Source organism: Pan paniscus, chromosome 1 (genome assembly GCF_029289425.2).
Source record: "Pan paniscus chromosome 1, NHGRI_mPanPan1-v2.0_pri, whole genome shotgun sequence".
Taxonomy (NCBI): Eukaryota; Metazoa; Chordata; class Mammalia; order Primates; family Hominidae; genus Pan; species Pan paniscus.
This window is the reverse complement of record NC_073249.2, coordinates 67,168,259-67,185,552: the sequence shown is the minus strand read 5'-3', so window position 1 is coordinate 67,185,552 and position 17,294 is coordinate 67,168,259. Positions and strand designations below refer to the sequence as shown.

At 42.6% G+C, this 17,294-nt stretch overlaps 1 protein-coding gene across 10 annotated transcripts in view; it reads left to right on the top strand.

Moving 5' to 3' along the window:
• RGSL1 (regulator of G protein signaling like 1) overlaps window positions 1-16,892 on the top strand; it is a 111,857-nt gene extending 94,965 nt beyond the window's left edge. For 2 of the 10 annotated variants that reach the window (XM_055110797.2, XM_055110811.2), the window contains 7 exons: window positions 4,608-4,746; window positions 4,991-5,115; window positions 7,391-7,500; window positions 9,743-9,829; window positions 10,909-10,975; window positions 12,305-12,503; window positions 16,723-16,892. In XM_055110797.2, coding sequence (XP_054966772.2) covers window positions 4,608-4,746; window positions 4,991-5,115; window positions 7,391-7,500; window positions 9,743-9,829; window positions 10,909-10,975; window positions 12,305-12,338 — 562 coding nt within the window. In that variant the 3' untranslated portion in view covers window positions 12,339-12,503; window positions 16,723-16,892. Of the gene's footprint in view, window positions 1-4,607; window positions 4,747-4,990; window positions 5,116-7,390; window positions 7,501-9,742; window positions 9,830-10,908; window positions 10,976-12,304; window positions 12,504-13,290; window positions 13,437-16,570 lie in introns of all 10 variants that reach the window. The other 8 variants (XM_055110807.2, XM_055110825.2, XM_055110803.2 and 5 more) reach the window with 5 other exon arrangements.
• Window positions 16,893-17,294: the final 402 nt, after the last annotated feature.

Below are 17,294 nucleotides of genomic sequence, written 5' to 3'. Positions count from 1 at the left end.
TGGCTTCAATCTTGTTACTCATTATCTGTTCATTTGAGTTTTCTATGTCCTCATGATTCAACCTGGTAGTTTTTATGTGTCCAAGAATTTATTCATTTCTTCTAGGATTTCCAATTTGTTGGTGTATAGTTGTACATCATAATCTCTGATGACTATGTCTCTTTTTTGTTTCTGATTTTATTTATTTGGGTCTTCTCTCTGTCTTTATCAGTCTAGCTAAAGGCTTAATGCTTTTGTTTATATTTTTAGAAAACTAACTTTTTGTTTCATTAATCTTCTGTATTTTTTAGTCTTAATTTCATTTATTCCTGCTCTGGTATTATTAATATTTTATTCTTTCTACTAATTTGGGTTTGGTTTGTTCTTATTTTTTAGTTCCTTGAGGGCAACATTAGGTTGTTTATTTGAAGTCTTTCTACTTTTTTAATGTAAGTATTTATTTTCTAAACTTTCCTCTTAGTACTGCTTTTGTTGTATCCCATAGATTTTGGAATGTTGTATTTCCATCTTCATTTGTTTCAAGGAATTTTTAAATTTTCTCCTTTATTTCTTCACTGACCCATTGGTCATTCAGGAGCATGTTGTTTAATTTCCATATACTGTAGGAAACAGTTTCCAAGGTTCTGCTTGGTATTGATTTCTAGTTTTTTTTCCATCATGGTCAGATAGGATTCTTGATTTTATTTCTACTTTTGGAAATTTGTTGAGACTTGTTTTGTGGTCTATTTTGAAGAATGTTCCATGTGCTGATGAAAAGATTGTATATTCTGTAGCAGTTGGGTGAAATGTTCTGTAAATGTCAGTTAGGCCTATTTGGTGTGGTGTGTAGTTTAACTGCAATTTTTTGTTGTTGTTGATTTTCTATCTGGATGATCTGTCCATTACTAAGAGTGGGGTATTGAAATTTCCTGCTATTATTGTATTGGAATCTTTTTCTCCCTTTAGATCTTTTAATGTTTGCTTTATATACTTGGGTGCTCTCATGTTGGATGCATCGATATTTATAATTGTTATATCCTTTTACTGAATTGACCCCTTTGTCATTATATAATAACTATGTCTCTTTTTAGAGTCTTCAACTTGTAGCCTATTTTATCTGATATAACTATAGCTATCCCAGCTCTTTTTTTGGTTTCTACTCACATAGAATATCTTTTTCCATCCCTTCACTTTTAGTCTATGTGTGTTTTTATAGCTGAAGTGGGTTTCTTGTAGGTAGCATGTAGTTGGGTCTTGTTTCTTTATCCATTCAGCCACTATATGTCTTTTAATTAGAGAATTGAGTCTATTTGCAGTCAACATTCTTATTAATAAGTAAGAACTTACTACTGCTATTTTGTTGCTTGTTTTCTGGTTGTTTTTGAACTTCCTCTCTTCCTTTGTGATTAAGTAATTTTCTCTGGTACTGTATTTTAATTCATTGCTTTTTATTTTTAGTGTAACTATTATAGGTTTCTGCATTGTGTTTACTATGAGGCTTACCAAAAATATTTTGTGGATATAACAAATTATTTTAAAGAGATGGCAGCTTATCTTACATCACAAAGAAAAGAATAGAAACAAAGAAAAAACTAAAATGAATCTCTACACTTTAACTCCATCCTCTCAATATTTGGACATTTTTTCTCAATTTGCATATTTTATATTACTTATCTCTTATCAGATTGCTTTAGCTATTGTTCCTTCTGACAAATTTGTCTTTTAGGCTTCATACTAGAGTTATGAGTGAATTGCACACCACAATTACTATATTAGAATATTCTGGATTGGTCTGTGCACTCACTTTTACCAATGAGTTTTATACCTTCAAAGGCTTCCTTCCTGCATGTTAGTGTCATTTTCTTTCAGAATAAAGAACTCCCTTTAGCATTTCTTGTAAGACATGTCTGTTGGTCATGAATTCTCTCAGCTTTTGTTTGTCTAGGAAAGGCTCTCCTTCATAGTTGAAGGATAGCTTTGCTAGATACGGTACTCTTGGATGGTGGGGTTGTTTTTGTTTTTGTTTTTGTTTTTGTTTTGCACTTTGAAAATGTTTTCTCAAATTTTCCTGGCCTTTATGGTTTCCATTGAGAAGTCTGTTGCCAGGTGAATTGGAGCTTCTTTATATGTTATTTTCTTCTTTTTCTGCTTTTAGGATTCTCTCTCTGTCCTCGACCTTTAAGAGTTGATTACTATAATACTTGGGGTAGTCTTATTTGGGTCAAATTTATTTAATGTTCTCTGGCCTTCCTGTACCTAAACATGTATGTCTTTGTCAAGTTTTAGAATGTTTTCTGTTATTGTTTTGAATATGTTTTCTTTTCCTTGCTCTTGCTCAACTCCCTCTTGAACACCAATAATTTTTAGATTTGCTCTTTTGAAGTAATTTTCTATATCTTGTAGGTGTCCTGATTACTTTTCATTCTTTTTACTTTTTTCTCCTCTGTCTCATTATATTTGAGTTCTGAGATAGTGCTGGTAATAATCTCAGTACTATTTGTTTGTTTTGAGTTTCCATATGGGAGAATGAAGCCAACTTGCTTCTATGCTAACATTTTGGAACCTAAAGTGTCTGTCTACTGATTTGAATTTTTATTTCTTTAAAGTGGAACAGAATTTAAAGATTACTGTGAAGCAATTTAATCCTTCTGGCTTTTTATACCTTTTTTTTTTTATGTTTTAAACTGCCTGGCCACACCTAACTCAATAGTATTTTGTTTTTGTTTTCATGAGACGGAGTCTCACTCTGTCGCCAGGCTGGAGTGTGGCACCATCTTGGCTCACTTAAACCTCCACCTCCTGGGTTCAAGTGATTCTCTTGCCTCAGCCTCCCAAGTAGCTGGGACTACAGGCACATGCCACCACACCCAGCTAATTTTTGTGTTTTTAGTAGGGATGTGGTTTCACCATGTTGGCCAGAAAGGTCTCGATCTCCTGACATCATGATCGCCTGCCTCAGCCTCTCAAAGTCCTGGAATTACAGGTGTGAGCCACTGCACCCAGCCAACAACACTTTTTTAAAAAGCTACTTGCCTTCATTAGAATTTCCAAAACATTCTAACTTGTTTTCATAGAAATAACTTTTCTTTAATGTTCATATTTTATCAGTTTTCACAAGTTACTAATTATAGCAATTATAGTTACTAATTATCTTTACAATAGGGAAAGATACTTGGGAAGCAACACACCTCCTGGTACACATTCACTTCTACTAGTTTGAGAAAGATGAGAATGTACTAAAGGTGTCCCACTAATCTATGCAGTCAGCATGTCATGGGCATCAGTCAGTGTGTTTTTCAAAAATGTAGACACCTGATAATTCATGCATCAATTAGAAGAGTTTGGTTAAGAGATCTTCTCCTCACCCCAGTGATGGATTTAGCTCATTTCCACAGATGCTTGTTGATTGCTCACTCTTTACTGAACACTGGATTTGACATTGGATATACAAAAAACAACTATGACGTGCTCTCTATTTCTAAGATCCCACAAACTAATGAGGATGGCAGAAAAGACACAAACCAAAGTTAGGAAATGTCTCAGGATGATAGGTGCTATGGGAGAATCAGGCATAGGAAGTGTATTTAGACAACTGTAAGTCCTCAGGTATGGTTTCTTGGGAGACCCAAAATTCTTGGGTAATCTAAGCTAAATTTTGAAGGAAGAGTAGAGGTTAGTCAGATAATAAAGGATGTAGGGGGAGGTAATGGAGGAGCAGAGGGAGATACTAGTCAGAGTGAATAGCCTCACCTGCTGCTGCTCCGATTCCCACCACATTGCGTCTTCTTCCTTGCTTGACCTCTACACATTATTCTCTGTATAGCAACCAGCGTAGCCTATTAAAAACATAAACCAGACTAGATTATTCTCCTGCCTAAAATGTTCCACTGGCAGCAGGGCGCAGTGGCTCATGCCTGTAGTCCCAGCACTTTGGGAGGCCGAGGTGGGTGGATACGAGGTCAAGAGATCAAGACCATCCTGGGTAACATGGTGAAATCCCGTCTCTACTAAAAATACAAAAAATTAGCCAGGTGTGGTGGCAGACGCCTGTAGTCCCAGCTACTCAGGAGGCTGAGGCAGGAGAATGGCATGAACCTGGGAGGCCAAGCTTGCAGTGAGCCGAGATCGCACCACTGCACTCCAGCCTGGGATACAGAGCGAGACTCCGTCTCAAAAAAAAAATGTTCTACTGGCTTCCCATTACCACTGGAATTAAGTCCAAACCTCCTCTCGTTGCCTAAAGTGCTCTACAGGAGTGGGACCTGCCTGCATCTCAGGGCTTGCCTCAAGTCAGCACAGGAGAGGGAAGAGCAAGATAGTCCTTAGGCCTTGAAATCATTAGAGGTGCAATGCTGTAGGGCCAGAATGGGTAAAGGAGGGAAGGTGGGATAAACAAGGCGGTTTGTGGTGAAGAAATTCACTTGAAGGGGCACTTAACATGTTATCTGACCTGTGATAAGTGCTCAGTATTTGCCAATGGATGAATTATGACTGAATGAATAAAGTCACAACCTGGCCTAGAACTGGCCTTGCCTTTTTTGGGCCAGAAATGAGTCTAGGCTGGGTGCCTTGTTAGTCACTGTTTTCATCTTCTCCTCCTGATTTCCTACTTCACATTTCTTTTTTAGATTTAATGATCTGGTCAGTTCAGCCCACATGCTGCAGGTCAACCGGGCATACAATGAGAATGATGTGATCCTAATGCGGTCCAAAATGAACATTATCCAAAAACTCTTCCTGAATTCTGACATCCCTCCAAATCTGAGGGTAAGAAAGACTCCCACTCCACTCTGGCCTTTCACCAAGAAGCATTTCCCCCACAAGGACAATTAGAAAGCTAATTGTCAGGCACCTCATAAGTCCTGGCTAACTACATATCCTTTACCTAGCAACTCCATGAAAACCGTATGCCTTTTGGAGAGGGGGTGGTCATGGGGTTCTGGGGGCCAGGAGAGGTTTTCTGCCTTCCCGTGGAGCCTCCGCCAGTGACAGGCTCCCACTCTGTGGGTAGGTGAATGTCCCTGAGTTCCAGAAGGATGCCATCCTTGCTGCCATCACAGAGGGCTACCTAGATCGGAGCGTCTTCCATGGGGCTATCATGTCTGTCTTCCCCGTCGTTATGTACTTCTGGAAAAGGTAACTGTTTCTCCTTATTCAGTGACTGTTAGGTCAGGAAAACACACTTAGTTTGGAGAGAGTTTTCTGCCTTCCTCTAGCACTCTGTTTCATAGTTTCCAGTTTCTAGGGGGAACTAAGATGGTGTTTTCTTATCCTATTCACCTCACTCCATCCCTCACACAGAACACCAAACACTGAATCCACAGATGGAAGGCAGAGTAAGACTGAGAGCCAAACACCTGGTTTCCCACCCCTCCTCTTTCTATGCTTGCTTGGAGCAAGAATGTGAGGTTTTCTTAGGCCTGGGTTTCTCACAAGAAGGTAAGAGTGAACCACAGCCCCTTGGGGAGAAATTCTGTCAAGACTAACACAACTGCTTGTGCTTAAGAAGCTACATGAGGAAAGTAAGCCAGAAGTGTTTTGCTCTGTTATGCCCAAATCCCCAGAATTACCACTGAGGGAGCACAGTTGCTAGATACTCCAATTATCAAGAGGAGCTAGACATTGAAATGTGTATTTCATCTCTCCCAAGGTTAAAGTGGCAAATATGGCAACTAACAAAACTAAAACATGGTGAAGAACCTGTGAAGGCCAAAAACCAAAAATGAAACAAGCAAAATATATGCAGATATTTTGTGGCCAAATGCAAATCTGTGGCCCACTTGTTTCTAACCTGTCCTGTGGAGATTTGGCCTGAGCCTTCCCAGCTGGTTATTTATTCCTGTGGTCTGCCAGAGTTCCAGCTCATATCTTCCACATGGTGAATGGCAGTGCCTTGGGTGGTAGTGACCAGAGGACACCTGGCTGAAATGTTCCCAGACAAAGCTAATCAGGACACTTAGATTATCATGTGACTTGGACTCTTAGAAGTTCCCATCTTCCACCAAAAAAAAAAGTTACTTTATTAAAATAGAAGTGTGAAATTGCTTACCAATCTCTCACCTTTATCTTAAAATCCTTGAGGTAATAAACTATTTAATACAGAACCAAGAGAAGTACAAAAATCTAAGTTCAAGACAAGCAATTTAACCTTTTGAACATCAAATGTTGTCTAGAACTTAACTCTAGTTCTCCTAGCAAGGACTAAATAGGTATTCACCCAGAGACTTTTGGAGGGATTGGGAACCTCTGGGAAATATATACTTCTCTTGAATGAGCCAGTGTTTAGCTGTCTCCCATGTGCTTAGAAAAATGAGACATGCTTTAGGGATTCTTTGGATTCCTGTTCCTCCTGCAGTTTCTTTACTTACTTTCCTACATACTTACAAAGAAATTTATGTTATGCAAACTGTGTTTACATATATTATCTTAAACGAACCTCTCCACAACCCTACACAGTGGGTGGGGAGGAGTATTATTATCCCTGTTTTACAGATGAGGAGACTGGGGCTCAGAGTGGTTGAGGGACTTGCCTAGAATCACTTGGTAAGTGGTAAAACCAGCATTAGAAACCAGGTCTCTTGGTCTCTCATCACCATAAATAATGCATGTGCAGCATACTGGGAGGTCCATTGGGGAAGGAGACCCAGTTCAGCAAGTGAAATGGGAAAAGCCTATTGAGATAGAACAGACTGTCCCTCAAGGAGAGGGGAGGAGGGCAGCAGGCAAAACCACCAGATCCAAAGTGCCATAGAAAATAAATTCAGTCTTAGCCAAGATTGACCTCCAAGGGATCCAATCCAAGGACTGGTTGAAGGTAGGGATAACAAGGGGCTTGGGGCCAGGAAGGAAGAGATGATTGGGAGTATTGCACAGGCTTCTAGAGAACATAAAGGTCATAAAGAGTACATAAATCTGAGTTCACATGAGAAACCAGGTCTATTACAGGGAAGGGCCCGCTGGGAATAGAGTGAGGTGGTCAAGGCTGTCAGTAAGTGGCAGGGTGGAAACTAGGATTAGGACCTGAGCAAAAGCCCTTCGGACACTCTGGCCATAACAGGTGGGGTTAGATAGGGATGTCAGAGTCTGATGCTGGGGTGCACCCCAGGGGTTAACCTCACCCCAGGCTTCAGGATAGCAGGCCCTTTACAGGCTCCATTCACTGATGGTTCCAGAAAGAAGCCCCAACAAACTGCCCATGCCAGGCCCGCGCTGGAGCCAGGTCTGGACAAAGAGGAGGCCTCGGAACAAAGGCCACTGGCAGGTAGAATCCCAAGGCCAGGATGCTTTCCTCTTCTCTGTTGGACACCCACATTCTCTGAGGACTGGCCCGGCCCTGTTTCCCCTGTGCTCGGTGCTCCAGCCCCCTCCACTGGGGGTTCCCTCCTATGACCAGAAGCCATTCTTCCCACAGGTTTTGTTTCTGGAAGGCGACCCGCTCTTACTTACAGTATAGGGGGAAGAAGTTCAAGGACAGAAAAAGCCCTCCTAAATCTACGGACAAGTATCCTTTCTCGAGTGGAGGTAAGCTCCACCACGACTCACAGCCCCAGTCTCCAGCAACCAAGACTTGCGAAGAGAAAGCAAGGGCCCAAGGGGCCAATTCAAGACTTCCTTGAGGGTGTTTGCTGGAGCCGGGACAGCTCATTTACTTGGCCCTCAGGCAGACAGAGCACTCAGGGTAAAGCATGAATTACCTGTCCCTAGCAGTGCTAGCAGAGGGTACCTCTCCCTAGCAATAACTCCAGGACGCCTCTGTGCGTGCCAGTCACAGTCTATGTTGAGAGTACATGGAGAGGATGATCTGCTTTTCTGCTGCTTAAGAAGCCCTCTGCTCTATCTCCATTAAACCCTCCCATTAAGAAAGCATTTATTTTATAGCATTAAGTGACAACATTAAAAACTGCATATATATAGTTTTAATGTGATAAATGTGTTTTATACATATATAATTTTTATGAAAGCAGACATATATATATAAAACAGATATGTAAAAGCATACACATATTTACTTATGTACAAATTCATAAAAAATAAGTAAATATGCATACATATATATATATACACACACACACAGCCATGCACCACATAATGATGTTTCAGTCAATAATAAACCATATATACAATGGTAGTCTCATAAAATTATAACACTGTATTTTTACTGTGCTTTTTCTATGTTTAGATATGTTTAGATGCACAGATACCATGGTGTCACAATTGCAACAGCATTCAGTACAGTAGCATGCTGTATAGGTTTGTAGCCTAGCAGCAATAGGCTATTCCATAAAGCCTGAGTGTGTAGTGGGCTCTGCCATTTGGTTTGTATAAGTACATTCTATGATATTCACACAACCACAAAATCACGTAGACACATTTCTCAGAATGTATCTCTGTCATACAGCTGTGATTGGTACTTGAGCAAAAGGGAATTTTTTTTTTTTTTTTTGAGAGGGAGTCTCACTCTGTGGCCCAGGCTGGAGTGCAGGGGTGCAATCTTGGCTCACTGCAAGCTCCATCTCCTGGGTTCATGCCATTCTCCTGCCTCAGCCTCCTGGGTAGCTGGGACTACAGGCACCTGCCACTGTGCCCAGCTAATTTTTTGTATTTTTAGTAGAGACAGGGGTTTCACCATGTTAGCCAGGATGGTCTGGATCTCCTGACCTTGTGATCCGCCCGCCTCAGCGTCCCAAAGTGCTGGGATTACAGGCGTAAGCCACCGCACCCTGTGCAAAAGGGAATTTTAACAAGGAAGAGGTTGGTGAACAGGGCAGTGGCTGGTGAGGACAAGGCTGGGTGTCTTTCAGGGGAAAGTTCTGAAAACCAAAGAAAACATGTCTATGAATCTGGGAGCAGCATCAGAGAGTCATAATGTACAAGCTGTGAGACCTTGAGCATGGTGCTCCCCTCTCTCAGCCTCACATCCCTGATCTCATGTCTCAGCCCATTTTGTGTTACTAAAACAAAATACCTCATATTGGGTAATTCATAAAGAAAGGAATGTATTTGGCTCATGATTCAGGGGACAGGGAAGTCCAAGAGCATGACACTAACATCTGGCAAAGGGCTTTACGCTGCATCACCCCATGGTGGAAGGCAGAAGGGCAAGAGAGTGTGAGAGAGAATAAGAGACAGCTGAACTCACCTTTATAACAAACCCACTCCCATGATAATGGCAATAATCCATTCATGAGGGCAGACCCCTCATAGCTTCATCACCTTTCCTTTTTTTCAAGATGGAGTTTTGCTCTTGCTGCCCAGGCTGGCAATGGAGTGCAATGGCATGATCTTGGCTCACCACACCCTCCGCCTCCTGGGTTCAAGCGATTCTCCTGCCTCAGCCTCTCAAGTAGCTGGAATTACAGGTGCACACCACCATGCCCAGCTAATTTTATATTTTTAATAGAGATGAGGTTTTGCCACATTGGTCAGGCTGGTCTCAAACTCCTGACCTCAGGTGATCCACTCGCCTTGGCCTCCCAAACTGCTGGGATTACAGGCATGAGCCACTGGGCCTGGCCAGCCTCATCACCTTTTAAAGGTCTTGCCTCTTAATACCATCTCTGTGGCAATTAAATTTCAACATGAGTTTTGGAGGCAACATTCAAACCATAGCATCTCACATGCAAAGATTTAGATTTAGATAATGTTTTATCATTAACATTTTGTAATCTAAGTGTGTTAAACAAGAGCTTTATTGCTTACTTAGAGAGACTTATTTCAGTAGTTGTTGCAGGTGTTTTCAATGCTTGTTTTTGTCCTTCCCCAGGAGACAATGCCATCTTAAGGTTCACCTTGCTCAGAGGTATTGAGTGGTTGCAGCCTCAACGGGAAGCAATAAGTTCAGTTCAAAATTGTGAGTTGGAATTGGATCCCCACTGATAGTTTGCTACTCAATCAGAGGGGGACCTTAAAACCAGCTTGGCCAATCCCCTTATTGACAATAAGGAGACTGAGACCCCCCAAATGTGAAGTAACTTGCTGAAGATCACATAGCTTGTGAGTGGCAGAGAGGAGGTGAAAATTTAGTCTCCTGACCTCCTTCCATGGCTTCTGTGAGCGACTCTCATCTAAATAATCCTGTCTTCTTGGTTTTTGTAACCCCGGGAAGGCAGGTACCTTAAGCTTCTCTATATCTCTGCTGACTCCTCTTCTCATTTCCAGGCATGACGTATGATGTTTTTTAAGAGACTATCACAATGTCCTAATTGTTACTTCCCCCTCACACTGAGACCAACTGCTGGTTTGAACACACCATTTCATACCTCCTGCTTCCTGGAGGCTCCTGCTATGAATCTCTTCCCTGTCACAAAACCTGCAGTTCTAACCTCGCATACTGAGGCCATATTATATTCTTTTTCTTCCCCATCTTCAGTCTCAAGGAGTCAACCCCACTCCCACACACTAACCCTGCCTTTGTTTCCACATAGTCTCTCCTAACAAACCTTCCCTTTCTATCCCAACTGCCAGCTTCTATTAGGGGAAGAAGTTGGAAATACTGCTTTTCTGCTTCTCACAGGCATGAAATGCCAGCATACCTGACCTGCCCATTTGTACGTGTTTCCTCATTGCTTCATGGGGGAGGCCACTATGGAACATTGCCTGTGATCCATAGGCTCCAAACAGCCCTAAAGTCTTGTGATTCTAGTGTTCATCTGCCCTGATCTCCTATTTTACTTCCCTGGGTCTATGTGATTGACATCATGGCCTTCATGTCCAGATGAAAGGTTTCCTGGGACACACACAAACACACAAATTGCAGCATAGAAACCAGGTCTCCTGAATATCCCTGGAACAGGCCTGCTTTACCTTCACTTTCCAACCCCTACCTTGGAGGTGTCCGTGGAAGCCCACCCAGCATGGTCCTCCAGGCTGGAGGCCTTTCAGTGACTGCGTCTGTGTCCTGATGCAGTTTTTCTCTGTATTTCTCGTTAGCTTCATCAAGCAACCGTACTCAGCCAAGACTCGTGGTATCTGCCATGCAGCTGCATCCCGTCCAGGGGTAGGCATGAGCTGGAAATCCTCTTCTTCAGTTCAGAGCTGCTATGTCCAAGCATGCAATGGGAGATGGTATAAACTTTCCAGAGACTAGCCTCATACCCTGCCTTTCCTCGGCATGCAGAACCTAGAAACTGAGCTTGCTGCCTCTGGTGGGAAGTTAAGGAGGTGTTTCTCTGTGGGGGTCCTTTCTCACCTCCAACTAGGACAGGCACTTTTAAGAAGTTGGAGTCTCTGACCCACTTTTCAGTAGAACACTACTGCTGTGGAAGTGTCCCAGATGATCTTTGATTTTTATTTTTCATTTTTATAGATTTAAGGAGTACAAGTGCAGTTTGTTACATGGATATATTGGGAGGTAGTGAAGTCTAGGGTTTTAGTGTAGTCATCATCCAAATAGTATACATTGTGCCCATTAGGTAATTTCTCACCCTTGCCCACCTCCCACTCTCGCACTCTTCCAAGTCTCCAGTGTCTATTATTTCACGGTCAATGTCCAGGTGTACATATTATTTAGCTCTCACTTGTAACTGAGAACATGCAATACTTGACTTTCCATTTCTGAGTTATTTCACTTAAGATAATGGTCTCCAGTTCCATCCATGTTGCTGCAAAAGACATGATTTTATCTTTTTATGACTGTTTAGTATTACATTGTGTATATGTATCCTACTTTCTCTTTATTCAGATGATCTTTTATTGCCAGCTTCCTAAATATTCCAGGCTGCTCAGGGCAGGGTGCATAAGGTGGGAAAGAAAGAAGATCTGTTCTAATGCTTGGCAGGATATTGGCAATAAGAACAGAAGGGACTTGAGTCTGTTAAAATCTGCTTCAGCCTAACTCACTTCTGCACAAGCTTCCAAGTGAAACTGATGCTAAGTTAGGGCTCTGGGAGAATCCCCAGGGGTCATGAAAACCATAGCTGAGGAGTGCCAAAGAGTTATTTGAAGGCCAAGGTGGTAGACAGCAGCCTCTGAATGACAGGCCTGGTGTCCTTGCCAGCCATGTCACTTCTCAGGCCTGTTTCCAGACTTGTCCTTCCAACAGGGACTTGAAGCTGCCCAGGAATTATTTGCCTGTCCCAGTGCCCAGAAGACAAACCAGATACTTTGAAGCTCTTTACACTGGAAAAGCAATGCATGGCTTCAGAGTTTATAAGGCCTTGGGGAAGAAGGTGAGACTAAGAATGTGAGAAGCCCTATTCTGAAGCCTAAAGGTTTCAGTTTTGGCTATTGCCATTCCTAAAGGAAATGACAGCGGCAAACTAACAGAGAATGCAGCTTCAATTACTGCATCATAATTGTGATAACTGGCTGTTTTCTCTCCCTTCAGACAAAAATTATCCTACACCAAAAAAGAGAAGTAATCAAGCCAGACCCCCAGCAGAGGCAAATCATCTCTTAGAGGCCTCCTAACACTGACAGAAACTTTTCTGGTCAAAGATGAAAGGTCCTGGTACCATCTTCCCCAGAAACGATCAAGAAGGGCAATGGGTTGACAGCCCAGATATGGCAGGACCAGACTGCAATGGGTAAGACTTGGGCAGAGCATGAGAGGAAGCGCTTCTTTCCACCACAGTGAGTTGGGTCAGGAGACCTGGGCTCTAGGTCTTGCTCCACATCTTCATGGCTGTGTGCAAATCCTGGCTCAGGTTGTTAAAGAATCCCATGACAAATGGATGTAAAGATCACTGAAGGCAATCAGGAGCAAGGTGCTATAATTATCAGCAGGGACAGATGGTGTCTTTTAATGGTAGGATCTCTCATTTAGACATTACTCACACTCATTGTCTCAGTAAGTCCTCACAACAACCCTGTGGGCAACCATGTCAGAAATCATTTATTTTTAAACAGTTAAAGAATCTGACTCACAGAGAAGGTAAGTGACTCTCCCAAGATTACTGGGCAGTAAATGGCAGCATCTGGACTAGAACACACAATTTCTGATTTTTTGTCCTGTTCTTGTTCTATGCCAACCTTTTATGCAACTTTTCATGCACAAAAGGAATAGTTCTTCCCGAGAGTTCTGTTCATTTGCCAACTAGTGGATAAAAAAACTTTGAGGTTTTTGACCTAAAGCCCTAAACTGTTGTCATAATTTTAAATGAATAGGCCTATTTTCTCTCCTTTGAGAAAAAAAATCAGAAGTAAAATGAGTCAGAATTTCCTGAACAAGCCCTCCACCTGAGGTAACTGAGGACAGGTTGGCTTGTCATCTCTGTGGGTTACAGAATAGGAAAGGACTGGAAAGCTTTTTGGAGAATACTTTCAAATTTCCGGCCAAAGCTTCCTGCTGTGCCGATGTTTTTTATTTCCCAGACTTTTCACAAGGATGAAAAAGGTGATGTTGGAGCAGAACTCGTGAACACCTGAGACTCTGAGGTCACCTGGTGGGGCTGTGATTGCAGGAGATCCAGGAAGACTGTGGGCAGACATGACTCTAGAGGAGGCTGAAAAAAGGCCAGGTGTGGAGAGCCCCTTGGGCCCCTGGGAGAAGGCCCAGCAAGACAGGAAGGCCTAGACAAAAGGGCATGAGTCTTCCCTTCCCTATCAGGGCTAGAGCTTTAGAACAGGACTGCAATTAATAGAATGAAGAGTGGGCATGAAACAGAATCCCAGTTCCTAAAAATCAGGCAAAAAACTAAGGCAAGACCCCAGGTAAGGAATAAAGAAGAGCTCAGTTAGTGGAATTGAGGTAACAGGGAAGCATTTCATCAAAAAGGAACAAGTCACAAGCCCCAGGCATGAAACTAGAGAGGATGTTAGGCCAGCAACAAGGCGACCGACAAGGATCTAGCAAAATACTAACTCGTGGTTACATACTGAAATACACTCACATTGGAGTGGGACATGGGTGAACCTGCATGTTGGCAATAGATGGGCCACACTTAAGGAAAAGAAAGGTACTTTTCCTGATCTATTTGAACTTAGATCTTTGCCCCATCTTCCTATTTCTTAATTATCTTTCTCTCCACATTCACCGTGGTTATACTCATGTGTAGGTATGCAAACACACAAACATGTTATTTAAAAGGATTAATGATACTTATTAGGTCTTCCCTGAGTTGGAAAAAAAAATCTTCTCTTTTGTTAAGTTTTGTTGATTGCTTCTTTCGGTTTCTTACATGCTCCCTTCAAAGATCCCAGATCTAACATGTTCTAATGCCAGTTAGTCTAGTGTCACTAAGTCCATCACCTGTAGAATACAGGCAGGGTGTATAAATGAGTAACGCAGTCCATGAGAGATAAGAGGGAGTGGTAGAGACTGTGGTGAACTGGAGAACGTGTCCCAAAGGGGTCAGAGACAGTCCGCTCAGGCCAGCCAACCTGGTGTTGCCAGAGCTTCTACTTAGGAAAAAAAAGAAGGAAGGAAGCAAGGAAGGAAGGAAGGAAGGAAGGAGGAAAGGAAGGAAAAAAGTGAGAAATTAAAAATGTCTGTAACATTACAGTTAAAACAAAACTTAGTTAGGGACAAGACTGACCCACAGCCCAACAAATTGCATTCCTTGCTTTAATATTTTTCTTTGCCCGTGAAATTAGATTTGGGTCTTGGGTCTAGTTTGAACAAAAAATATGGGAGGGGAGGAAAAGGCGTCCCAACACTAGATCCAGGGGCTACTGCCATCTAAGGAAAAGGCCAAGAAAGAGGGACCAGGTAAGGAACCTGGCCTACTTCAGTTCCTGTGTTAGTTTCCTTTTGCTACCATAACAAGTTACCAGAAACTTAGTGGCTTAAAACAACACAAATTATTATTTTACAAGTCTGTAGGTCAGAAGTCTGACCTGGGACTCAAGCTAACATCAGGATGTCAGGAAGGCTGTGTTCCCCTCTGGAGGCTGTTGGGGAGGATCTGTTTCCTGGTTCATTCAGGTTATTGGCAGAATTCAGTCCTTGTAGGTACAGGATGGAGGTCTCACTTCCTTCCTGGCTGTCAGCTGAGAGCCATTCCCAGTTTCTGAGAAGCCACCTGCATTCCTTGGCTCATGGCCTTCTTCCTCTGTCTTTAAATCCAGCAATGGTGGGTCAAGTCCTGCCCGTTCTTTGAATTTCTCCTGCCTCTTCTTCTATCATCACATCTCTCTGGTTCCCTCTTCTGCCTCCCAACTCCCTTTTAAGGGCCCACCCAGACAATCCAGAATAATGTCTCTGTTTTAAGGTCCTTAGCCTTAATTCCACCCACCAAATTCCTTTTGCTATGTAAGGTCACACATTCACAGATTCTAGAGTTTAGAGCATGGATATCCTAGGGTGGTCACCAGAAATTCTACCGACCACGGTTCTAGACCACCTTCCTTAGAAAAGAATGTATGAATGCACAATCTGGGCCTCTGATGCGATTACTGCCTCCTAGAGACTTGGGAACACCATTTTTTTCTTTCTCTTGTCATAGCTCTGACTATTCTTTCTGATTCTTCTTCACATTTCGTCTGCTTCTTCCTTAAATATCGGTGCCCCCTATGGCTCTCCTGTTGAACTTACCTTCTTACAATGCACTCTCCCATTTGCTTGAGATCCCTAGCCCCTAGCTTCTCCTCTAATAGGATCCACTGCAAATTTAATCCATTCTAACAGGATCCACAGCACAAATTTAATGTATCCCAAATCAGTTTTGGCCCCTTTATTTCTTTTCTCCAATCAACCCCATCTTCCAAGCTAGAAAACTCAGAATCATCCTCAACTCATTCCTCTGCCTCCCCTCCCATATTTTACATGCAGGAAAGGGAAGTTCTGCCACTCTGCCTTGGACATGTCGCTGCTATCCAGACCTTCCTCTCTATCCCACTGGCACTGCTTTTGTCGGGCCCTTGTCCCCATCACTGGCCCTGTGAAGTCACCACATTCCCCTCTCCACACACACCCAACACACTCTGCTTCATCCCACACACTGAGAACAAATCTGACCTGCTCACTTCCTCAGCGTGAAAGCTTTTATTCCCCTCCTTCACCTGGTTGGAAAAGTCTCACTCCTTTGTGGGACAAACAAGGCCATTGCTAATATGGCCTCAGTCCAGGTTTCCAGGTTTATCTTTTTCCTCTCTCTATCTCATACATGCCATTCTCCAGCAACTTGGTGATTGTCTAAAGGGCCCTTCCCTTTCTTCTCCATCACACAGACATCACACTGTGATACCTCCTGATTCTCCTTTCTCCTCTTACTCTCTCCTCTTAGTTTCTGAGGCACATTTTTTCCTCTCCTTGAGATACTTATTCATGTATGTGTCTCACCTACTAGACTACATGCTTTTGTAGGGCAGAGACCAAGTCCTATTTTTATTTGTACCTAGAATAGACCAAGAACTATTTTTCACCTTACCTAGCACAGTGACATGCAGATAATAGTTGCCTCATAAATACATATTGAATGCATTGACTAAATGAATTGTGCTGGGTGCTGGAAATGCAGTGGAGAAAACAGAATGTGAAGTTCATGCTTTCACTGACCTTATAGTCAGACTGTACTATTAACAGAAAATCAGTTCAACTATCAATTACAGTTGTGACGACCACCATAAAGAAGAAATAGCAAATGCTATTGTCTTCATGAATTTTTCTGTATTCCAATAAATCTTGATGCTTTAAGAACTCTTTGTTTTTTAGGAATCTCATACAGCCCATTCAGACTAAAGGGTGATGGAAAGAGGCAGAGGAAAGCAGAAACAGCAAGAGTGACTGAGACCTGCTGTCATCTATATAGAAGCCTTTTCTGATACATGTCAGAGAGTGACATGAAGTCTCCCCTCTTTATACAGAAGTATGAAAATACATGTATCCCTCATTTTGAGAGCCTCCAACTGATCCAAGTGTCATCCGGACGAGGAGGTGGCCCGTATGTGCAGGACCTCAGGGTGCCAGCCCTCACCCATACACCTCCAGGGCTGCAGGTCATTAGCCAGAATAAAGGATGTCCACATTCACAATCTGTGGGCCTGCCATCCTCTTCATAAGTAAAAGAGCACAGGGAAAATGATAAGTTGCTCCCAAGAGGGTTCCCAAGGTCATTTCCAATCCAAATGATTCGTGGATACAATACTTCTTTTCCCAGATGAAGATCACAAGCCGGCTAGTCCCACCCGGTGACTTTAACACGTGGGCCCTCCCCCAGCAAACAGAGTCCAGACCAGAAGGCCCTGCACCCTCCGTCAGAGCTCATGGTTTTCCATGAGACAGTCTTGTTTAAATCCCATCTCTGCTCCTAGCAACTTTGTGATCATCAGCAAATTACTTACCCTCGCTGACTCCCAACACTATATGTGAAATGCAGCTGATGATGTCTACCTCATAGGGTTGTTTGAGGACTGACTGCATATAATGTAGTCCAAGA